Source organism: Suillus fuscotomentosus (genome assembly GCF_016647785.1).
Source record: "Suillus fuscotomentosus strain FC203 chromosome Unknown F5891scaffold_51, whole genome shotgun sequence".
NCBI lineage: Eukaryota > Fungi > Basidiomycota > Agaricomycetes > Boletales > Suillaceae > Suillus > Suillus fuscotomentosus.
Window position 1 is genome coordinate 91,651 of NW_024539563.1, and position 17,122 is coordinate 108,772.

At 46.5% G+C, this 17,122-nt stretch overlaps 5 protein-coding genes across 5 annotated transcripts; 3 read left to right on the forward strand and 2 right to left on the reverse strand.

Annotated features, from left to right (window-relative positions):
- Positions 1 to 478: 478 nt before the first annotated feature.
- Positions 479 to 3,271, forward strand: F5891DRAFT_983081 (uncharacterized protein; the record flags this gene model as incomplete). Its single annotated transcript, XM_041377290.1, has 10 exons — positions 479 to 609; positions 661 to 790; positions 1,496 to 1,671; positions 1,721 to 1,817; positions 1,840 to 1,914; positions 2,155 to 2,329; positions 2,380 to 2,561; positions 2,610 to 2,701; positions 2,815 to 2,939; positions 3,012 to 3,271. 10 exons carry the CDS (start codon positions 479 to 481, stop codon positions 3,269 to 3,271), a joined length of 1,443 nt encoding a protein of 480 aa, XP_041222429.1.
- Positions 3,272 to 6,560: 3,289 nt separating this feature from the next.
- Positions 6,561 to 7,083, forward strand: F5891DRAFT_1051282 (uncharacterized protein). Its single transcript, XM_041362486.1, has 2 exons — positions 6,561 to 6,687; positions 6,754 to 7,083. Exons 1-2 carry the CDS (start codon positions 6,668 to 6,670, stop codon positions 6,971 to 6,973), a joined length of 240 nt encoding a protein of 79 aa, XP_041222430.1. The 5' UTR covers positions 6,561 to 6,667; the 3' UTR covers positions 6,974 to 7,083.
- Positions 7,084 to 7,415: 332 nt separating this feature from the next.
- F5891DRAFT_1051285 (amino acid/polyamine transporter I) lies at positions 7,416 to 9,624 on the reverse strand. Its single transcript, XM_041362487.1, has 11 exons — positions 9,585 to 9,624; positions 9,225 to 9,529; positions 9,045 to 9,163; positions 8,915 to 8,990; positions 8,453 to 8,864; positions 8,390 to 8,398; positions 8,135 to 8,338; positions 7,940 to 8,085; positions 7,840 to 7,887; positions 7,753 to 7,783; positions 7,416 to 7,702 (listed from the first exon to the last, which is right to left on the reverse strand). The coding sequence occupies exons 2-11, from the start codon at positions 9,485 to 9,487 to the stop codon at positions 7,520 to 7,522; spliced, it is 1,491 nt and encodes a 496-aa protein (XP_041222431.1). The 5' UTR covers positions 9,488 to 9,529; positions 9,585 to 9,624; the 3' UTR covers positions 7,416 to 7,519.
- A 292-nt stretch (positions 9,625 to 9,916) lies between these two features.
- On the forward strand, positions 9,917 to 12,843 carry F5891DRAFT_1051321 (major facilitator superfamily domain-containing protein). The gene is made up of 18 exons (XM_041362488.1): positions 9,917 to 10,299; positions 10,365 to 10,386; positions 10,446 to 10,510; positions 10,567 to 10,730; positions 10,784 to 10,890; positions 10,960 to 10,973; positions 11,031 to 11,068; positions 11,127 to 11,278; positions 11,338 to 11,346; positions 11,395 to 11,500; positions 11,554 to 11,696; positions 11,744 to 11,815; positions 11,870 to 12,187; positions 12,242 to 12,248; positions 12,300 to 12,323; positions 12,380 to 12,525; positions 12,583 to 12,647; positions 12,699 to 12,843. The coding sequence occupies exons 1-18, from the start codon at positions 10,170 to 10,172 to the stop codon at positions 12,722 to 12,724; spliced, it is 1,608 nt and encodes a 535-aa protein (XP_041222432.1). The 5' UTR covers positions 9,917 to 10,169; the 3' UTR covers positions 12,725 to 12,843.
- Positions 12,844 to 17,097, reverse strand: F5891DRAFT_1051327 (uncharacterized protein). The gene is made up of 5 exons (XM_041362489.1): positions 17,027 to 17,097; positions 16,437 to 16,965; positions 15,901 to 16,376; positions 15,559 to 15,845; positions 12,844 to 15,508 (listed from the first exon to the last, which is right to left on the reverse strand). The coding sequence occupies exons 2-5, from the start codon at positions 16,630 to 16,632 to the stop codon at positions 12,952 to 12,954; spliced, it is 3,516 nt and encodes a 1,171-aa protein (XP_041222433.1). The 5' UTR covers positions 16,633 to 16,965; positions 17,027 to 17,097; the 3' UTR covers positions 12,844 to 12,951.
- Positions 17,098 to 17,122: the final 25 nt, after the last annotated feature.

Here is a 17,122-nt window from a genome sequence, read left to right on the forward strand (position 1 = left end):
AATGTTCCAGAGTCTTACTGCGGCTGCGGCACATGTTATGACATCATAGTTATATATAGAATCGTACGATACCTTTAATTATTCTGATTGGTTAGTTAGTTCATACTCAGTTTCGATCTCAGTTTCAATATGTGTATATAGGTAGCTCGTCGTAGTCAGTAGTTCTTTAGTTCAAACCTCTTGTATCTCCAAGTGAGCAATACCAAGACATACCTGCTGCCTACTTCCTCTGCATGATTATTCTTTGTTTGAGTCCTAGTCTCTGCCCAGCGTTAATTCGTTATTGGGTTGTGACATGTTGCCATCATTGGCTTCCTAGCTATGCCAAAAAGTAATCATCATCCTACTATTATTGTTCTGTGCTAACTACAGTTGAGCAGCTACAAAGGAGCACGCCTCCTGCCCCACATATCAGAAATATCGCCGGCAACTCTTTCATTTGTCTATCTCGAAGATTCTTGAGAACCTAAGGCCTGGCATGACCAAACCAGAGGTTGTGCACTTTGGCGATGGGCACTATCGATGTGTTATCTATGGGCTTGGACCATATATTGCAGATTACGAAGAACAGGTTCTATTAGCATGTATAGTGCGCTCTTGGTGTCCAAGGTATGTTCCTAGAAGTAATTTTAAATACCTTCTGCCTTACCGCTATTACAGGTGTATGTCACACCACAAAAATTTGGATGCCAAGTCATTGTATCGTAATCATGACCATACAGAAGCACTCGTCGAAGAAGTATCATCTACAGACCTGTGGGACGAATACAGGATCATTCATGACCTTGTCGTAAGTAATGTTACAGTCACTACGTGAGCCCCCAGCTACACGACCAGCCCTCTGCCACCTTGCACGGCAACGACACAATACCCAGGCCTTTAGGCCTTAATGACAGACGACTGATAAGAAGAGAAGCCCGGAAGATGCCGGCTTAGATAAGCGGTCTGGACCGCTATGACGAACACATGACGACATAGGTCTAGAAGACCTATTTATGATATCAAGATAGAAGGCAAGCCTCGTGTTGCCTCATGTACTGATAGAAGGACGCCTCGCGGTCCTTATCCTAGATAGAAGCCTGCCTCATGCATGGTATCTCTGACTCGATAGATAAGCAGATTAGAACCCAGCTTCAAGCTGAGCTTAGATACGATAGAGTAGCCTTATATAAGGTCGACGATTAAAGTAGATGTTCCTTACTTTAATCCTACTGGGTTTTACCTTGAACTCCTTGTCTTGCTAAAGCTACCTGCTTGACATCAGATCCGTACCTTCAGAAGGACTTGAGACCCCTTCTGCCTGTAAACCGCTATCATCGCTCGCCTCCGCAAGCGTACGCAACTTCCGCTCTTCTGTGGAAGCCGACCTCGGACTCTCAGCACGAGATATCACTGTTGTGATCGTCGCTGTTAGATCATCCCAGTCTGCACGCGACACATGTCGTAACAAGTAACGCATCTTGTAGTACTGCAGTTGAAATTTAATCCTTTATAGCCATTTACAAATGATTTTCCTCAAGCTGATATACACCAACTTATCGCGCCGGACCTGCTACATCAGTTGATTAAAGGAACCTCCAAGGATCATTTAGTTGAGTGGGTTGGAAAATATTTGCTCCATATGCATGGAAAGAAAGGAGCAGAGAAAATTCAAGATGAGATAGATCAAAGGTATGTTCTTTCAAGTTCATTTAGTATTTCAAAGCTTATGCCATTGAAGGATCACTGTGGTTGCCTCATTCTCAGGTCTTCAACGTTTCCCAGAAGGTCAAGGATTCAAACAATGGACTGGGGATGATTTGAAAGTGCTTATGAAGGTAAGTTCAACATTATTTCTAGGACGTTGCTACCGCCAGACTAACAACAGTTCAGGTTTATCTACCTGCCATTGAAGGTCACGTCCCAACGGATGTGGTTCGCACATTTTGTGCATTTTTTGAATTTTGTTATCTTGTCCGGCATAATATCATTACAGAATCTATGCTGGTTCAAATCCAGGACACCCTTGACCAATTCCATCATTATAGGAAGGTCTTTGAGTCCATAGGCATTGTACCTACATTCTCCCTCCCTCGACAACATTCTTGTTCCCATTACGTCCTCCTTATCTGACTGTTTGGTGCACCCAATGGCCTTTGTTCCTCAATCACTGAGACAAAGCACATCAAAGCCGTCAAGGAACCATGGAGGTGCTCAAGTCACTACAAAGCCCTCAGCCAAATGCTGGTGACAAACCAGCATCTCGATAAACTTGCAGCTTCATGTATTGATTTCAAGAGCCATTGGATGCTGAATGGCACCTGTCTGTCAGAAATGCTTCGGGCATTAAGTGAGTGTGGTAGTGCTATCATCTTTATCATTTACTTAAAACTTTGCTAGAGCGTTTGCGGTTAAATAGTATGCCTGACGCCAATCAGCCCGACCAACCCAATGAGAATAACATCACACTACTTCCTGACCTCGACATTACTACACAGGGTGACAATGAAGAGGGTGAAATTATTGGTGGCCCAACATTGGTGCAGGCCCATGTTCAGTTGGCGAAGACAATCCATAAGCCAGTTCGTATTTGACAGTGAATACCTTATATGATTTTCAACATCATGCAGAATACAAACACGCATGAACTATACCCGACTTATCTGCAGAACTCGATATCCCCCATCTCTACAACATCCTCTGCCGATTTCTATTTGAACAAGTGAACCCAAATGATCAGTGCTCTCCCTCTGAAGTCCCACTTGCAAGTTGTCCCCAATTCAATGATACAATTCAAGTTTATAATTCTGCATCTTCAATATTCTATGCGCCCAGCAACCATAGTGGGATTGGCGGCATGCGCCGGGAGCATATTCATGCCTGTCCTGTATGGAGAAACGAGGCACCCCGGTATGACTGTGTGTTTGTGAACACAGATGCAGATGTCGAAGGGATGGGAGGTATGGAGATAGCCCATGTAATGTGTTTTTTCTCTTTCACATTTGAGGGAGTTTCATACCCATGCGCTGTAGTGCATTTGTTTGACAAAGCTGACAACGGACCTGATGAGGACACTGGAATGTGGATCATTAAACCTTTGTATAATGATGGCCATTCACCGTTGATTGGAATCATCCATGTTGATGCTATTTACTGGGCCGCACACCTCATCCCAATCTACGGAACGCATGCCATCCCACGGGACCTCAAGCACTATGACTCATATGACACTTTCCAAGCATTCTATGTTAACAAGTTTGCAGATCATCATGCATTTGAGATTGCATCCTAGGTAGGACTATTCGTATGATACTCACTGGAAACGGTCAAACAGATAAATGGCCATCTCGGATGAATCATTTGGATGGGTGCATGCGCCCTCTTACGCTCGCCAAACTCGCACTCATTGTTCACTGTCAGAAGATCATTGCAAGTCATTTCACAACACTTAAAAACATTATCCAACATGAACAGTATAGAGACTCATGCCTCTCATGGCGTGATATGGCAGTTTCCACTAAGGGAGTATACAGCACCAACTCGCAGCACCACTCTGTGTACTGTTCACAGCAATTCCTATATGAGGCGCAGCTTTCCCGCGCAACACGCACCATTCCCGCACTTGCGCGCCCTATAGCACCAGCCATCCAGATGCATCCATCCACTGTCCACCAAGCTCCCTAGTGCGTATATTTCCATTTCCTTTATTAGCATAGTGTTCCACCTTTATTTTTATCATGGACTCTCACCCATATATATCCTTACATACCTACTCGGTAGTGCTTCGGCTCTGCATGACCGCACTTAGGCGCGCTATATAAGCGCCAGCAGTACATACTATTACTCACTTACTTTTCACCTTACCTTACTTTACCTCCCATTTACCTATTACTACTTACTTACTACTTAGCAGAACATAGTAGATCTCTATTCCTTTACATCTCGCACTCACATCTCTTATCTTGCATTATATCATCACTTAAGCTTAGTCTCTATCATTTCCGCATACGCGCGCGCGCTTTCCCACGCTTCGCGCTAATACGCGCGCGTGTTCCCGCGCTGCGCTTCAGCGCATACCTCTAGATCTTTGCTGCACTCACTTCCCCTTTAGGGTCGAATGCACTTGTCTCCTCAAGTAACGCAGACTAGGCAACACTCGACCTACGACATTTTTTAGATACAGTTAGGAGCATCTTTTGTTCCTCTCTGTATTGTAGTTTCTACAACAGGTAAATCCCTAACTCGTCATATATGAGATATACCGCTTACCTTGCCCCAGTTTGCAGGAATTCAAGGATTATGCTGCACCATGCATATGCTCGATCGACACTCGATCCCAGCAACTCAAAAACCCCCTCAATCTCCTCCAGAACCCTACCCTCACCCCTCCAGCTACATCTTTCCCAACCGCCACATCTGCTGGCACTTCCGGCTGATCCACCATGACAGGCCACCCTCGTCCGTAGTAGATCTGTGGTGCCATTGGTGGCTGACGAGGTCTCGGGAATCGGGCGATTCGCTGTCAATCGTGTCAGTGATCCACGATATACACAGCGTGCAGGCCACTTACGGGGGCCATAGGGCTCATCTTGTTCGTAATCTTCGTGTATAGTAGGTTATAGGTGAGTAGACAATGTTTGAGTCTCAATGTCAAGATTTTACTGATGCTGCTGTTACGAACTAGGATAGTTCTAACAACAGAGACTCGACAGAGTCTTTGGACTGTTGAGATTCGTAAAGTCCTTCAGAAAAGAAGGAGTTCTGTAAAGACTTAATCAAAGAAGTGCTTCAACTAAGAATGCTAGTTCAGACGACTTAAGATTGGAGGTCTTAAGCAAAGGAAGTTCTGGGTAAAACCTAGTAAGATTCAAGTGAAGTTCTACAGAGCTAATACACGTGCTTAAATAAGTCAATATGTGCACACGGACCAAGGTAGTCGTGAGATATAAGTACATGATCCAAGAAAGGTAAGTGATCATAGATGGAAAGCATGTTATGGAACAAAGAGGAAAAAGAAGTAGGGGAAAAGTGTTATTGTAACAGCTGCTACTGCTTGATAATCAGCATCTCACGGCAACTTCTTTGTTTGGACAACAAGTAATGCCAGCTCTGTACTACCACGAACCATGAATGCAGGGCAGCTCAAAGCGCTTGGCCACTGGTTCTGCGAGTGGTGTCTTTGCATTTGACGTTCCCCTCACATCGTCTTCAAATATATGATTCTTAGTCCTAGGCTAATACTAGTACCATGTATTACTTATTGCGCTTAATACTACTTTTTTTGCTTTTTTTGCTTTTTTGGTTGTGAGCGCAAGCGCACCCTTAATTGACTTTTGCAAAAGTGCACTAAGTTGGAAAAGTAGTGTATTAAGTTGCCGTTACGAAAAATTAAGTAAATTAAGTGAGAAAAGCAGCTGCCGGTTTTCCTGATGTGGGTGACAGTCTTATGCTTCTCAGGCTCACTTGTTTGTGGTGGAGAGGTGGGAATGAGATACCAAAAACAGTTGACCTTTAGTTCAGCACATTTGATTGACGATAAGCTGGAGGTAAACCAAACCATAGGTTCGGTTTGGCGTTCAGAAAATTTGGCCCAAGAACCAGACTGAACTGGACTTCAGCAGCACTAGACCCACTTGCATGTATAATAAATATCATGGTCACAACTTACCACATGACTCACAGTGCTGCCGCACATGTCGTGGCTGACACTGTGACCAACTCTCAAGAGCCTTTTTAGAATAGGTTGAGGCCCAAAGAATGAGGTGGAGAGGACATCTCGATCCTGGAATATCAGGAGCCATTGTAGTATTCATTCAATTATGAGTATGCGAAATATATAATATTTAATGACATGCAAAAGAATTATATATAAAAATGTGTGAAAATGGTAAAATAATTGAGCTCACTGTGTACAACAGCGAGCATGAAGGTTTTGGCAATGCACGCAGTGAGCACGCAAGCGTGCTTACCTATTTTGGTTATCATTTACATGTTGCTGTCGTATCAAGTACGTGGGAACTACACGTGATGCTAAGTCAGCCATGGGTCGGATGTTCGGATGGGCCGGATATTCCCAGAAAGTCTCAGTCTTCGACTTTTCGCCCCCATTCGCCCCATTCGTGTTCATGCCGAATTCTTTCCCACGATTAGTAATAGACAAAGTCCATGACATTTGTGACTACTATGATGCTTTGTTTCAGCCTAGTACCTCCCGACAACCCGACACATACAACTTCGAACCTTTGGGTATAAAGTACCCGTCGTAAACATCATCACTTCATGTAGACCACGAAATGGAAATTTGTGTGATGTTCTGTGATTGCACGTTGTTCGTGTGTGGATATTGTTTGCATGCATTCGTTTGCAAGTGATTGCATTTCTGCGTCTTTGTATATCGATATTATCGAACTCCCCATATCTTTGTCGTAGCATCACTCGTTTTTGCCTTCATTGCAAGAGATTGTAAGTGCGATTACATGGTATTCCTACCTGCTTACAGTTACTGCTACTACTAGTACTATGAATAAAAACCCTGCTCAGGCTGAGGCTGGGCCTTCTTCCTCTCTGCCTGTCAGTATACGTCGCAGACAAGCTCAGCAGGCTAATGTGAGGCGAGCTGCTCAAGAAGCCAAAGAAGAAGCTCATCGAAAGAGAAAGGCTCGCAATATTGATCGAGAAAAGTCAGCAGATGATGCAAGTTCTTCGATGGTAAGTGCCTCTTGTTTTACATTGAATCTAGTTGCCATCCGGTCACATCGTGCTCATCATTGGAAGCAGCGCGCTGTGCGCAACAGCACACAGATGTGGTCGCACGGCTCATTACATGTTTGGTATCCCAGTCACCGATGAGAGCACAGACATCCATTCCACTATCCACCTGTTCTCGCCAAGAGCAGATCTCATTTGGAATGCAACTGCTATCATCTGGGATGAATTACCGATGGCAAAAAAGCAGCATGGGAGTGCGTGGACCAGCGTTGTCGACGCATCATGAACATCTACAACAAACCTTTCGGAGGGATTCCCGTGATAGGACTGGGAGACTTTCGACAAGTAGGTCGAACGTTGTGGTCAGCATTGAATGAGGAAAGGGAGACTGCGAACGTAGTTTACAAATCTTTATTGCTGTAACAAATCAAGATGTATCGTCCGCAGGCGAGCGGACTGCTTGTAATTATATAATCTTTGGCACGAATGGCACGAACGGGGCGAATGGGGCGAAAAGTCGAAGTCCGAGATGTCCTCGATATTCCAGGATCGAAATATTCTGATAAGCTGAGCCAGGCTGTTCAAAACGACGGAAAAATCCAGCTACACAGTACGGCAGTTTCCGTTAGTCAGCATTTCAGAAGTGAATGTAAATATTGATTTCGAATGACCCCTCGGCGATTTGAGCAAACTCATAACACATTACGCTCTGAAGCTAGGTTTGATGTGGGAGTCGCGTCTGCACCGGGACCACTTATATATGATACTAATACAAGGATGATGAGCTTTAGCATTACATTACAAGAAGTGTTACTACAATTATGCAAGTTCATCAAGTACTGGCAATGAGTGGTTGTCGTTCTCCGTTATCAGTGTCTGCAGCTGAAGGGTGGTATTTGCGTGTCAACCGTGCAGTCAACGCGCCGTCTTCCAATCGTTCCACCTCCTCCACGACGGTATACCCTCCTAGCCATGGCAAGACAATAATCCACAGCCAGTAATAGACTCCACACATCTATAAGGGGTCAGTTTTATGCGAAATCGCGTTGTAAATGTAGTACACACCGCAAGGACACCCAGGCCCACCACACAGTAACTGAATAATGGATGTGGTCAGATGTAGACTCAGAAAGGCAACAACATTAGACTTACGTTGCGTACCAGAAAGACACGTCGCCATGACCAGGTTCCGGTGGTATCCTTGTCGAAACAATCAGTTCTGCTTCAAGGCGTTTATTTTGAAGGATAATACCAGGGCATTATGAGAAGAAATATCGAGCTAAGCAGGTAAAGATAAACGTAAATATGCCTCGCACGATACTTCGAAGGTGCAAGTCCAGCAAGCGCTCGCCGCCTTCGAAGAAGCCACAATCCTATAGCAGTTGCAACATGGAACACCTGCAATTTGTTGATCACACAGTACGCCGCGGTCGAATAAAATACCTACTAAATTCGGATAAGAAGCCAAGTCCAGCAAGAAGTTAAATGCATCTCGAGCTGGGAGGGCGACCATCACGAAGACTGTGAGAAAGTACTTCAGACACACGGGTCCCAATGGCGTGCCGAATGGCTTGGTCGATGCAAAAAATCTTGGATACGGGAGTAGCCCCTGACGGGCAATCTCACGCAATGCGCGTGTCTGACCAACAGCCTGGCAGAATATGAGTCTTCACATTATGCAGTTTCCAAATACATTGCTCACCATGGCGATCTAAAAATGTATTTTATGAGCAAATCGGGCACACGAAATAGAAGGATCACACACAAGGTTTCCGAAGCAACTTAAAGCAACCATGATCGGCAGGGTTTTGCCTGCGAAGCTCTCTCCGTATACACGTTGGAAAAATAAAGCCGCGATGAGCTGCCCAGAATTTCTTATCTCGTCCTTTGGCACCGCTGCCACGTAAGCAACATTGACAAAGAAAAAAAGACATGCGACTAAAAGCAGCGATAGCAAGCTGGCTTTGCGTACTGTGCGGACAGGGTCACGCGTATGGACTTCCCCAATAACATTAAATGCGTTGTTCCAACCAGCGAATGCAAAATTAGTCTTGACTAGAGCGGTAGCCAAAGAATTTGGATTGGTCGTGCTACCATTGAAAGGTGACCGAAAATTGGCATACGGATCGCTGATGTGGGTGAAACCACCAAGTACGAGGGCGCCCGTGAAGACCAAGCTAAAAGCACAATCTATTAGCACATAAAAGACGGTAAACGATGCGCTCACAAGACAAGAGAAAGAACCTTCAACCCAGTAAGAATGTTCACAGCTCTTAAAGACCATTTCGTTGATAGGGCGACGACTGCGTGGTTAAGTTCCAGATTGTACCTTGGCGCAAGAAATTTAAGAAGCTCACGAGCCATACCAGCAGCACAGACTGCTAAAGCAACAATGGTTTGCCTTTCGGGAGTGATGGGGACATCGAAAATTGTAAGCGCATATTGGGCAAATATAATTGAGTTTGTTGCGCTAAAACTGATCAGCGTAAAAGCAATTCCATGAATATCTCGTCGAACATGCAAATAGTAGTACGCACGACAGAAGGACTGAGGTTACAGCAAACATGATTGGGACCAAAAACTTTGGACGCGGATATGCCTGCTCCAAGTACACAACTTCTGCCCCGGATCTTTTTGGGAACATACTTGCGTATTCACTGTATACCATGAGACCTCCGAATGCAAACAGAGGAGCTAATAGCCAGAAAACGAAGAGTAGGCCGACCGAGCCAACAGAATTCAGTATGACGCCCGGAACAGAGTATATTCCTGCGCCGAGCATTCGCCCTAGATTGAGCATAACAGAGGACAGTAATGTAACCTTGTAACCCAAGGGATTGTTCTGCAGACGATATGAGTATTTGAGCATTTACCGGACACGAGTGAATTGTTGTTACCCTCTCTATTGGTGCTCCCGCAGCTGACAAAGTGTTTCCTTCATCTTGCGCGTCCTCACCGCTTTGAGCGAGGACTTCGGAGTCCAGGACGTTGTCGATGGTCATGACGGTAGGATTATAAGACTAGTACCCAAGACGGTATCATATTTCAATTTCAAGACCCATGCTCAGCGCTCATTGACTAGCATTATGGCGCAATCACTGGAAGCCGGCGATGATGAGAGTAACAATGTCATGTTTGATAAAAATAACTTTTGGCTGAGTCAGGTCGGGCGGAGTCTTATGTAAAACCGGTCCCCAAAATCAAATAGCTTCTTTTTTTAGATTCTTGTGGTCAACTTGCGGCGGGACACCTGGGATGGTCATTTGACTCACTTGTTATAGCAAAAGATGAAACGTTCACCAATTCTTAAACGCCAAGGATATTAGCAGTTCGTACACACATGGCTCTCACTTCCTAAAACGTTTCGCAGGCGAGAAATGATATTCACGAAAAGTTCATATAGCAGCCCTGCTTCAGAACTTTTGTCCCTCGCCTTTATATTTGCGTCTGACATTCTATAGCTGAGCACTATCCCTTGAAATATGTCCGCCACTCATGGGGAGTCAGACGCTGCGGTGCAAGAGGATAAAGTCGCTCTCGGTTATGATATCTTGTCTCAAGTCAGTCCTGCAGAAGGTATCGGGAGGGACTATCAGCTCAAGTGTAATCTCAGTAAGCAGGGAATTTTTCTTTTTCTTTTCATGTACCAATTGGTGACTTGTTACTCATTTAATCAGTCAATAGATGTTTTCAAGAAGAGTGCGTTGAGCACAGTCACGATTTTGTGATAGATAACCCAAGCCCATTCCACCGAACAGGATTGGCTTTGGTCGTTATCAATGGCAGCTCTTTGTTATTACTGGTCTAGGATGGCTCGCAGACAGTGAGATAAAGTTGCATATATCGCACGTGTTTCATCTAATTGGTTGCTGCTACTAGATCTCTGGCTGCAAGGTTTGGCAATCGTGCTTCCCCAGGTACAACAGGAGTTTAACCCGCTTCGGGTCGAGTACGCTGTCCTGGCAGAATTCGCTGGATTGATTGTTGGAGCCACAACATGGGGCATTATGGCCGACCTTGTCGGAAGAACATTATCTTTCAATGTAAGTTATGCACTGAAAGTCATGTGGGAGACTTTTTGATTGTTGACTAAAAGGTTACACTCTTTCTCGCCGGCCTCTTTGGATTGGCAGCAGCAGGTGCACCCAATTTTGTGATATTTTGTTCCCTTATAGCATGCATGGGCTTTGGCATCGGCGGCAAGTGAGCACATCTGTGTTTGTAAGGCCAAAAATGGATCTAATCACTCGACATCACTGTTGGTATTTGCAGTTTGCCTGTTGATGGTAAGTAATGTTCTGACCAAGAGACACCCTCATAATTTATCATCCATGTACCTGAAGGCGCCTTGTATTTGGAACATATTCCACAGTCTCATCAGGTGCGTCGTTGGCCGCGATATTTTATCAGAGTTAAGGTATTTAATATCCGACTCCTAGTGGACTTTAACTCTTCTGTCAGTCTGGTGGGCGTTGGGACAGTTGGTAGCATCTTTAATCAGTTGGGCTTTTATTGCCAACTTCTCCTGTAACCCATCGATACCAAGTGGCCAGTGCGCCAAATCTGACAACATGGGATGGCGATACACATTGTGAGTCACGTCTTAGTGACATTATCGTATACAAGGTTGATGCTGACGCCTGTCTCTAGATATACCCTGTATGTTTTACATCAACTGCATCTGTTCTACCTAATTCCTCTACTTAGCGGGGCTTTGACATTCTTGATGTTTATATGTCGCTTCTTTGTTTTTGACGTGCAGGAATCGTCAAAATTTCTGGTGGCGCAAGGTCGTGACGAAGAAGCCATTAAGGTTTTAACATAATGCTACTGATTGTCGTCAGGCTCAGCGGAATGTCTCTGCAGGTCCTGGAACATATTGCAAGGTGTAACGGTAGGACTATTACACTCAAACTCGAAGATCTGCAGGCAATATCTGGTGACACAACATCTAAGCCGGTACCGAATTTGTCCACTAGCGTCTGGAATTCCTTTTCTAAAATGTCGCTGTATGTCGTCTGCTCTGAAATTATATCAGTTGCTGAGTCCGCTGCAGCTCGCACGTCCGTCCGCTCTTTTCTAACAGGCGCTTGGTAATTAACACGACCCTTATCATCGTTATCTGGGGGTATGTACCTAAAGAATTGCCTGTGTTCGTCCATGTTGACTTGCGGATGTTCAGTTTGATTGGCATCGCATACCCACTCTTCAATGCCTACCTCCCACTTTATCTTTCTGCACAAGGTTCGGCATCCGGTTCGTCAAGTGTGAGCGAGACATACCGCAACTACTCGATCGTATCTGTCCTTGGCATCCCCGGGTCTCTCATTGCCTGTGCGACCGTTGATTATACTCGTGGCTCTGGTCGGTGGCTCGTAGGGGGACGGAAACTTGTGTTGGCCGTGTCAACTATGCTGACTGGACTCTTCCTCTTCTTGTTCACAACGAGCAAGACGACGGCCGCAGTACTCGGGTATTCTTGTGCTTCTGGTCTTACCCAGTGCGTACTCAACACTAACCTCATAAACCACATATGCTGACAACATACACACAGGAATGCGGTGCGATTGACTTACTGAGTTGAGTATCATGCACTAATTCTTTTCCTTTAGATGTATGGAGTCTTGTATGCATATGTGAGTGATGTACTGGAGCTGCCCAAGATCCTGAAATGTGACCCCAAACCTTGTAGACCCCAGAGGTCTTCCCGGCACCTCACCGTGGGACGGGCGACGCACTCTGTTCTGCGCTGAACCGCATCGGCGGACTTATTGCCCCTCTTATCAAGATTGCCACCACACCGCTCAGTGGCACTACATCAGCAAACACGGCAAATGGGTGCGTCGTGATCGCATCCATCTTTATCGAGCTGATAATGGCTTTTGTATTTTGCAGTCCTGTCTTTGTGTCTGCTGCGTTATTTATGGTTGCAGCCATCTTGACGATATTACTTCCTATCGAAGTGAGTCCGTCGATCCCGTGATCTGTATGCACCTGATATCTCATTTTATAAACTGCGGGCAAGATGGCTTTATGAATCTCACGCACACGGTATACTCCAATATCAGGTTTAAACCCATAATGATTCGAACTCGTGTCTAGTCGTATAATTAAAACATACATCGAATGATCTATTTGTGATCAATCGCAAACCAACCGAGACAGTGCCAAAAAGACAACAAAAACAAAACAAGTAAAGGAAATAAAACAACAACATAAGTCAAAGTAGCACATACATTGGTCATACAGTAACGAACAAGCAGATTATCCTTGATATTTCTTGATTAAGTCCCTGAGACGCGCCTGACCAAATCCAAGGTCACTAGGGGTGCGAGTAACTCTGGGGATGGGTGTCTTAACAACACTTCTAAGATTTGATATCGTCTCCGAAATCATTGGAGGTAGAGGACGGGATGCTGGGGTCCTGGGGTTGGGTGATGCACGAGCAAGAGAAGCAGTAGATGAAAGCATGGGCACAGCATGAGACGATGAAATGACAGCAGGAACTGTTGTTGCTTTCGTGGCCTTCCCGCGTCCCTCCCTGCTCGTATCGGCCGGACCCTGGGTTTGCGATGTTGACAGTGGGGACCTGACGGATAATTTTCTACCATGGTTAACAGGTTTCTTCAAGGGCTGAGAAGCCTCATGTTTCTTCGCCTGTATCTGAGTCGTATCTGCTTTTGCGGCCCATAACGAAGCAACTTCAGTGACTCTGCCACCTTTCCCTCCGCGTGCAGAGCGGATCACCTCTGGGCTAGGTGGTTTAGGGGAATGGCGCGAGTGATGAGGCGATAAGAAATGAGGAGTAACTGTGGATATGAGATCAGCCCTTGTTATGTCAGGGGATTTCGATCCTGCGAGCGGAGCATTCAAAAAAGAGCCAATAGGTGTTACAGTGGCTGACTGGCCAGTGGACATCCTTCTCAGGATTGGACCCGGTGCCAATAACTCCGCGGCGGGATTTTTCTTTTCTGCATCAAAGCTACTATGCACATTTTCCGGTGCAGGCGCAGTAGAGTGTCCAGTGCTAGCGGCCTTGAGCGTAGAAATAGTCACGAAGCCAGATGAACGTGGATTGGGAGCTGCAGAAACGTCGTTGTCGAAGGGTATTCCTCCAAGTTCTTGATTGCCTGACAATGGTAACAGGTCTTCTGACAATGACGGTGGCGCGAAAGGCTTGTTGTCAGTGATGGGAACGAAGTGGGATGCGGCGGGCGACACCATAGATAACGAATCATCCACAAGTGGTGGGCTTGTATCGATCTCCCCTAGCCATGCTGCAATCCGCCCTTTGACCTCACTACGCAGTTTCCGCATATCACCCACCTTGCCTCTCTTCCGCTCCCGCTTCTGCGTAACCTGTCTCTCATCATCCTCATCATTATGTTTGCTCTTTACTTTCCCCCGTCCCCTCTGGGTGCGCACCTCGCGTTCATCATCACTTTGACTGTGACGGCCACCTCGGTGCTGTGTTCTCTCATCTGAATCATGATCCTGCTCTTGCTCCTGCTCCCGCTCGTCCTCGTCACCTCGCAGAAAAGCGTCACGATCCGCAAGCGTCAGGCTCGATATGGTACTGTCATTCACACCAGCGGGAGCCCCACTGGCCGGAATCTTAATTGGCTGCACCACGCTGCACACATCCGGGCGCAGCTCACCTACGTCCTGGCGGCGCGTCCCTACCTCTGCGAGTAGGCGCCGCTCGAGGGCGTCCAAGCCGCTCTCCTGCGGGGAGCCCTTGATATAATTGGTGCTCAGGCCAGATAACTCACACGGTGCGCGCGGGAACTTGACAGGAGTTATAGCTGCGAGTGGCGGCATCGGTGGAAGGGGGTAAGCAGATCCCAACTCAGGCTTGGGCGCAGAGCAACCAGGAACAGTAATATCGGAAAATGCTGCCTGGACGTGCTGTCGAACGTGTAATGGTCGTTTGCCAGATGGAACAGGAGGACTAGGGAGCATCTTATCCACGTTCGAGTCTACGTCTGCCGCGCACTTTGGAAGATCTGCACTTAGATCGCCGCTATGCCTGCCGACTTCGTCTGCCATGCGTTCCAGGGCACACACATTTTCGCTGCGTGGAGATGGGCCTGAGTAGGACTGTTTTGGTGATGGGATGGGGCGTGGTGAGTGTAAGGCACTTTGAGAGTCGTAAGGATTAGGAAGGGTGGAAATCTGAATTGCACCATACGGGCGACCAGGGGACACGTGTTGAGCAGAGGGCTGAGGTAAGGAAAACCTGTGCGATAGTGGTGAGACTGAGCGGTGTCGAGAGGATAGACGCAGCGTTTGAGAGATGCGAGATGCACGAGTGCCTTTGCCCTCTTCCGAATCTGCGAGGTACTGAGGGCTGCTTTCGGCAGCTTGTGAAGGGTGATATGAAATAGGTGGATGAGGCAGCAGAAGATGAGCTACTGATGTAGGAAGTCCTGATGGTAAGCTTGTATCATAATACGGCATCTGAGAGTGAGGTTCGGCTGATGCTGGTCGAGGCGGTGGTGGTGTATAGTGTTGGAAGTGTGGATTAGATGGAAATAAATCCCGAGGATAATGCTGCTCCGAAAATGCAGGAGTCAAAGGCTTATAATCTGCACTTAGAGACGGTGGTGGCCAGTACGTATGTAGTGGGTCGTATTGCTGTGATGAAAAATGAGGATCCACGTAGGAAGCACCAGAAGGCAGTGGGAGCAGATAAGCATGTGTAGGAGGTGATGCATACGGCTGTGGTGAAGTGGCAGGGATGGCGTAGGGTGACGCGTGTGCATTAGGTACGGCCAAAGGATGGTGAATGACCAGCGGAATTGTGATTATGACAGGTTCGCTGGAGGTACTTGTTCAAAGCGTTGCCCAAGAATGAGTGACACAACACACCTCCCAATAGGCATATCGATCCGGAGTCTCAGGCTACAACGAACTTCAAACAAACAGTCAGTTGTGTTTCCATTCTCACCGACGCGAGCACCACCGCGAGATCCACGGGAAGACCGAGGGATATTAATCACCAAATTGGCAACGCCCTCAATGCCAGGGGGGACCATATACTCGTGACTCCTGAACTCGACCTCGGTGACTGTGTCGGTTATCTTAAATGTGTCGTTATCCACAGAAGGTGACGATAGTCGAAGTTCACGGGAAAGTGTGAGCGTAATCCCACACGTCTGCAAGATTTATGCTAAGTTGATCCCATAAAAAACAAGAACCAGCACAACGAACCCAGTTGAGTGAATGATTCTTTAGCTGTAACTCGACGCAAGCGACCTCTCCAGCAATGATGGGACCATTCGTGACAAAAGTTTGGGCCCAGATGTTTCCACCCTCGGCGACAGCAAACCCTTGAGGGCGTTTCGACGGTGCTCGTATATCGCAATATTCGACTATATTGACGTATTGATGATCAGTCACGAGGCGTTTCTCTCCTCTCCAAGCAACGCCAACGCTCGCTCGTATTTCGTATCGTATTTGGGCAGGACCGAATGATATTGAGGCGGGGGACGAGGGCGGGAGGGGAAAGCGAAAGAAAAATGTAGTGAGACCACGACGTGCAGGGTAGTAATGGGCCGGAAGGTGCGATTCTCCTGGAGGATCGAAGTCAGATTGGATCGCATTTGACGGCGGGAGTCCTGGCCCTTGGAACAGTCTGCGAGAATGAATAAAGGTGGAAGTGCCTGAGTGGTCACGAGACGTAATTTCTGGGTCATGCATGAAGCATTAGTTGGTGGTTTATGCGATAATGAATGGAATAAACAAACCTTGGACGGCGAATAATTCGACCATCATAAGACCAATTCCAAGACCGCAATCACCATCGCCGCGACATTCGACTTCCATTTTTCCAGAAATATTGTTGCCAGCCACAAATATGGGGTCGGATAGCGTCAGGGACACCTTGACCTTGGAGTGATGCGGCGAAGCATTCATAGGCACTGGACGAGATTGAAGCGCCATGTTGTGATTTTTTGGCTGGGATATGAATAACAAGGAGAGCTGAGATACAAGTGGCTGATAAGATCAAGCAGGTAGAGATACTAGTGGCGGATACCAGAAACAACGATGGTGTGGCAGTGGATGATTACCCAGGTGAGAGGTACGACCGAACTGCGTCATGATGGGCGACAAGGCAAATAAGCAGTAAAATTATACGAAGGTCATGATGTTCCTGCCAATAAATTTATGAGTTGTTTCAGCTCGGTTTCAGCTTAGACAGCCTGAGTGTCTTCTCGTAGTAAGTAGTACTGGTCAAGCCTCGAGGCACCCAGAAATGTACAGTGGGTGTTTGGCCTTATTAGGATGAGAAGCCTACTTGCTTAGTAACATTCAATACAGGGGCGGAAGTGCTCACAAGCCTAGACCTTGACTTGAAGGACAGCACAGCGCAAAACTAGTGGAGGTATGACTCGGAGGCGATTAGTGCTATAACGTTGATTCATCCAACAAA

Excerpts from the sequence above, each read along its gene's own strand:
- F5891DRAFT_1051282 (XM_041362486.1), top strand. The coding sequence starts at position 6,668 with ATGATGCAAGTTCTTCGATG. Across the intron at positions 6,688-6,753 it reads ATGATGCAAGTTCTTCGATG|CAGCGCGCTGTGCGCAACAG; the intron begins GTAAGTGCCTCT and ends CATCATTGGAAG.
- F5891DRAFT_1051285 (XM_041362487.1), bottom strand. The coding sequence starts at position 9,487 with ATGCTCAATCTAGGGCGAATGCTCGGCGCAGGAATATACTCTGTTCCG. Across the intron at positions 8,865-8,914 it reads AAGGTTCTTTCTCTTGTCTT|CTTGGTCTTCACGGGCGCCC; the intron begins GTGAGCGCATCG and ends TTGTGCTTTTAG. Across the intron at positions 8,086-8,134 it reads TGGCTTCTTATCCGAATTTA|GTGTTCCATGTTGCAACTGC; the intron begins GTAGGTATTTTA and ends AACAAATTGCAG.
- F5891DRAFT_1051321 (XM_041362488.1), top strand. The coding sequence starts at position 10,170 with ATGTCCGCCACTCATGGGGAGTCAGACGCTGCGGTGCAAGAGGATAAA. Across the intron at positions 10,511-10,566 it reads TCTAGGATGGCTCGCAGACA|ATCTCTGGCTGCAAGGTTTG; the intron begins GTGAGATAAAGT and ends TGCTGCTACTAG. Across the intron at positions 11,069-11,126 it reads ATATTCCACAGTCTCATCAG|TGGACTTTAACTCTTCTGTC; the intron begins GTGCGTCGTTGG and ends TCCGACTCCTAG.
- F5891DRAFT_1051327 (XM_041362489.1), bottom strand. The coding sequence starts at position 16,632 with ATGGCGCTTCAATCTCGTCCAGTGCCTATGAATGCTTCGCCGCATCAC. Across the intron at positions 16,377-16,436 it reads CGAATTATTCGCCGTCCAAG|AAATTACGTCTCGTGACCAC; the intron begins GTTTGTTTATTC and ends TGCATGACCCAG. Across the intron at positions 15,846-15,900 it reads AGAATCATTCACTCAACTGG|ACGTGTGGGATTACGCTCAC; the intron begins GTTCGTTGTGCT and ends TAAATCTTGCAG.